General features: G+C 37.0%; 1 protein-coding gene across 1 annotated transcript; it reads left to right on the forward strand.

Annotated features, from left to right (window-relative positions):
- Positions 1-2,600: 2,600 nt before the first annotated feature.
- Positions 2,601-3,569, forward strand: LOC110775626 (uncharacterized). The gene has a single exon (XM_021980235.2). It carries the CDS (start codon positions 2,601-2,603, stop codon positions 3,567-3,569), a length of 969 nt encoding a protein of 322 aa, XP_021835927.2.
- Positions 3,570-4,945: the final 1,376 nt, after the last annotated feature.

Consider the following 4,945-nt stretch of genomic DNA (forward strand, 5'->3'; position numbering starts at 1 on the left):
GTGTTAACCCATTCTTACAAATCAACAAAATTTCAATTTTGTCATCAAAACATTGGTTATGTTTTATGGCCTTTAACCATCTAAAACATTTGAGTTTATATATGGCTTTTAACCATTTTAGGGAATCTAGGTTTCGTCATAGCTTTCTTACAAGTCACAAACTTATTGATCTACATGATAATAGTTTGACTGCAAGTTGTAGGTTTCTTCACTATCTAATAGAAGAATCGCATAGATTCAGTGACCTGAACTCCATGATTCTTCACTATCTAATAGAAGAATCTCATAGTTTCAGTGACTTGAACTCTATGCCTACTTGGGTATAGAACATCGATCAAACAATAGAATATCAACAGCCACTTGAAAGTCCTTTGAATATTCTGTTCTCCTTGAAGCACTTGTAAAGTCTTCTAAGAGATGTCTATTCTTTAAAAGCCACTTCTAAAGTCCTTAAAGAATACGTGTCCGGATTTTCTAAAGAACTTTGAAAAGCCTCCGGAATGTCCGTTTATTTTTGTTGTTCGCCTCGAAGACTTTCGAGGTGTATTTTCTCCTACTTGTCATTTTGGAAACGAATCTCCAAAAGGACATCATTTCTAGCAAACAAACATTATGTTCTCAAAAATTCGTGGTAGAAACAATACCCTTGTGTCTCATTTGAATAAATCACAACGAAACATATATCTATACTTGGGCCTTAGTTTGTTGAATAACAAACACTAAGCTCCCACTGAGTTTAGCAACTCTCTAGATATATATTATCGAAAAGATATTCTGAAATTACTTTTCAATAGCTTTGACGAATTTGGTTTAGTTTGGTGGTAGTTGAGCATTTTTGTTTTAGAAATTATAGGAAAAGTCTTTATGATTCATCATTGATCGAATCAAGTACTAATCGACTTCGATCATTCCAACTTAGATATGTCATATCTTATGGAGCTAGATTGTGAATTTTACTACACACAATCATTGATGATCATTCTTGACTTAAGTAATCATCAACATGATCTAACCTAGATCTTTATGATTTCTCGCCAAGTGGGATTTATACTTCTGAATCTTTGAACTAGCCAAACAGATTCAAACTTATATCACATTGAGTAAATAAACCTATATTCACTCAAATCTGTGTGAAATAATAAAGTCATAAAACCTTTCTAACAATAATTCATATCTTTTGTTACTTTCAACAAGTAAGACTAGCTTGTCTTGAATTGATCTATAAATCAACCAACTTTCAAAAGTCCATCAAAATAGAGCTTTTGAAAGTTAACTTGTTGACATGGTCTAAGCAACAATGCCAAAAATTAGTGGAACTCAAATCAAGGGGTTGATTTGAACCTAGTAAAGTATTGTTAAAGAGTAGTTTGTTTTAATCAAGCATATTGACTCAACCCGTAAATAACCATTTCATTCAAATAAACAAACAAACAAGCATTGTTTTCGTTCTTCTGAATGTGAGTCTTTCTGTGTTTGAAGCAGAAATTTAGGTATGTTGATTATGGAACAAAATAGCCATTAAGTTCCAGCCTTTGAAAGGACTTAAAACAAACTAGATGACCCTACAACTAATGTAGCATTGCCATGCTTCATTTCCCACTTATAGGTCATTAGTGTATCCTAGCTTCCATTGTTTGAGTTATTACCGAAGCAAGAACCTCAAGCGGTATATGATACCAAGGAAGTTTGATTGCTAGGTCACTTCTCTTTAAACATAAACTTATAGCTAGAAATGGAATAGTAAATTCCTTTCATTTGTTCCTTGTTTTCCTATTTCTTGTACCCTTTCTCATAGTCTTAAGAAGAATTGAATTCTTTAGTGTTGACTTTTATACATTGTTTAGACATGTCCAATGTCACCAACAAGGTTCTTTACCATTTTAATTTATGTTGAATATTTTGTTTCAACTAGATGATCTTACCAGAAGCTTCTAAAGTTCTCTAAGCATCGATCTATTCGAATGTCTAGGGACTAGACTCATTCGAGAATTAAATGGATAAAAGATGTTAGGTTGTTAACCATTGGTAAAGCTGAGCGTTTAAACTCAATGCTTTATGATCTCAAAACTACATTGTATTTTGAATTCACAAGCACCAATCGGTTTGCCATTCGACTTTGATGTTCGAAAACAACCATAAAAGTCGCTATAAGAAACGTACATTTAAATTGCTCATTTTATCTCATTTCCGTGAATCGTTCTTGGATTTATTACCAATCGAGGAAATTTACTGTTATCTTTCTAAAAGGATTTACTGCAGTGCAAGATATTTAATTATAAACAATAATTAAAACATACATTGAAGCATGCGAAGTCTAAACATTTATCATGAGTAATAACTGATAGAATAGAATATTTATTCCTTATTTAGTCAATATATTGTATATGTGTAATTGGTTAATTTTCCTAACTATTAGCCTAGAATCATGCTAGAATACAACTATACGTAGTTTGTATATATTGACACACACAAAGCAATAATATTCAGGGAATTATTTCTCACATGGTATCAGATTAGGTTAAGAATCCTAACCCTAGCCGTCGCCCATTTTCTCTTCCTTCTCCAATCTTCTTCTTCCTTCCCGTCTGTCATCCTTCACCATGACTGACACTTCCAAATTCCACTTTGCACTTGCTGTTACCAATGTCAAAACCCTCATACCCATTACGCTGGACCTGGAAAATGGGAAATTTCATTCATGGGCGACGTTATTCAAAGTACAAGCAAACATACACTCTGTTCTGGAACATATTCAGCCCCCCACTGAAGAAACTGCTGCGAAGGCATACCAAGCCTCAAAAGAGGCTGACCTCCCTCTCTGGACTCGCCTGGACAATGTGGTCCTACAATGGATTTATGCTACCGTGTCTACTGAAATTCTGGACACCATTCTCGTCCAAGATGACGTTGCTGAAAAGGCATGTAAACGAGTGGAGAGTTTGTTTCATGATAACAAAAATACCCGTGCCGTATACCTTGAAACAAAGTTCACCACAACAGTTATGGCAGATTTTTCTTCGATTACGGCATATTCGAACCGCCTTCAGTCCCTAGCCACCCAACTCGCCAATGTCGGCGCCCCGGTATCTGAAAACCGCCTTGTCCTCCGCCTCCTTGCGGGTCTCCCGGAAGCATACAGATACTTCGTCACCAATATGCAACAGAAAAAGAGATTGCCGGGTTTCGTAGAAATGGTCTCGCGTCTCAAGATGGAAGACAACACAAATAAAGAATGGGCTGCCCGTGACAGTGGTGGTGCCGCCCTCCTTCTGGTTGATGACGACCCCACACCTCCCCAACATCACCCCCATGGCAATAACAACAACCATGGTGGTGGCCGAAATCATGGTGGTGGCCGAAATCATGGTGGTGGGCGAAACATTTACAGAGGCAAGAAACCATCTTACCGTGGAAGGAGTAACAACAACCACCACCGTGGCGGTAATCACGGCGGTGGAGGGGGTGGCAGCAGTCACGGCGGCAGCAATTCCAGCGGCTACAACAACCACAATGGGTCAAGCCGTGGACGAGGGGGACACAATGTAGGAGATATAACTAATAGTATATGAAATTAGAATGCCTTATCTGAAATTATGTCGTGGTGTGACACCAATCACTGCCCTAAAGTTGAATTTTCCCCGCTACACACACGGACTCATGGCAATCAACCCCCAGGGTTACACGACTCTTCATATCCGGTGTGGACGGATACGAAGATTGAGAACACCCTTAAACAATGCCCAAAACAATGGTAGATTTTGTGTTTTTCATTTTGGAGAGGATGAAGAGGTTAATTTTCTGTGTGTCTAGAGGAATAATCAATAGCCTTTAAATAGGCCGAAACAATCAACAAGAATAGAAGGTTATTAATTGGTCATCAATTAGGCCATAAATGGAGGAAGCAATTAAGGTAATAATGGTCAACAAATCAATTAGTTGACATTACACAATCAATTCAATAATTACGCTCCAAAATTGATGATTCATAGTAGGAAAACCCACATTGTATTTACGGGAACTTTAATTCTTTTGAAGCAACATAATTTGGAGTTTTTCAACATAGACCAAAAGGGGAAAAACTCCAACATTCCCCCACATGATTCAAAAGAACATAGGCTTTATTATGAGAAGATGTTTTGGGCAAGGTATACTTAGTTTTACAAGTATCAATGTCTTGTGGACTTGAATTGATACCTAGTGCATACTAGTATGTCATACAACCATGTAAGGTAGAATTACCCTTGAACCTTGCATGGGGATTGTAGTAACACAATAGCGCACCAAACTTTTCTCAAAACAAGTACTGTTCTCGCGAACTTTAATAGTCGATGCCCCACGATTTCCTGGTTTTTCATGAACGCTCTAGAGGGCCTATCCTAAGGAACCTCATAGGGGATTGGGCGTAACCCCCACATTCACATAGGTAAGTTCATCAAGTTTGTACTGTCACAAACCACCTTCACAAGGCTATGAACTTATTAAGAGTTTTGACTCAACCTTACACATATGACAGTAGAAAAAGTACTACATCACTTTAATTTATTAATAGGAATGGTTGTAGTACAATACTTGAGTTCTTTTGTGACTTCGTTTGACCCATTGAACTTAGTTATTTCTAAGACAGGTATCAATCACAATTTACTCACCATAGGCTTCATACCCATTCCTTAATGCTGACTCTAGCACACAATTTCTACAAAGGCCTTTGATGAGAGAATCTCAATATTCCTCTCACGTTCACGTGACATCACAATTTTTCATGATCAATATCCATGCCTCAATCATGTATTCTAATTACATTACAAACTATCTCAATTATAGCTTGTAAGCCAAAACCATGGTACTAATGGAGTTGGATTCACCAATAATGGATCTCACATTTTCCAATTAACTCATTGTACCTGACAAGAGTGACAACCCACATACATAGTAATATGTAAATAAT

This window comes from Spinacia oleracea, chromosome 6 (assembly GCF_020520425.1).
Source record: "Spinacia oleracea cultivar Varoflay chromosome 6, BTI_SOV_V1, whole genome shotgun sequence".
In the NCBI taxonomy this organism is placed as follows: domain Eukaryota; kingdom Viridiplantae; phylum Streptophyta; class Magnoliopsida; order Caryophyllales; family Amaranthaceae; genus Spinacia; species Spinacia oleracea.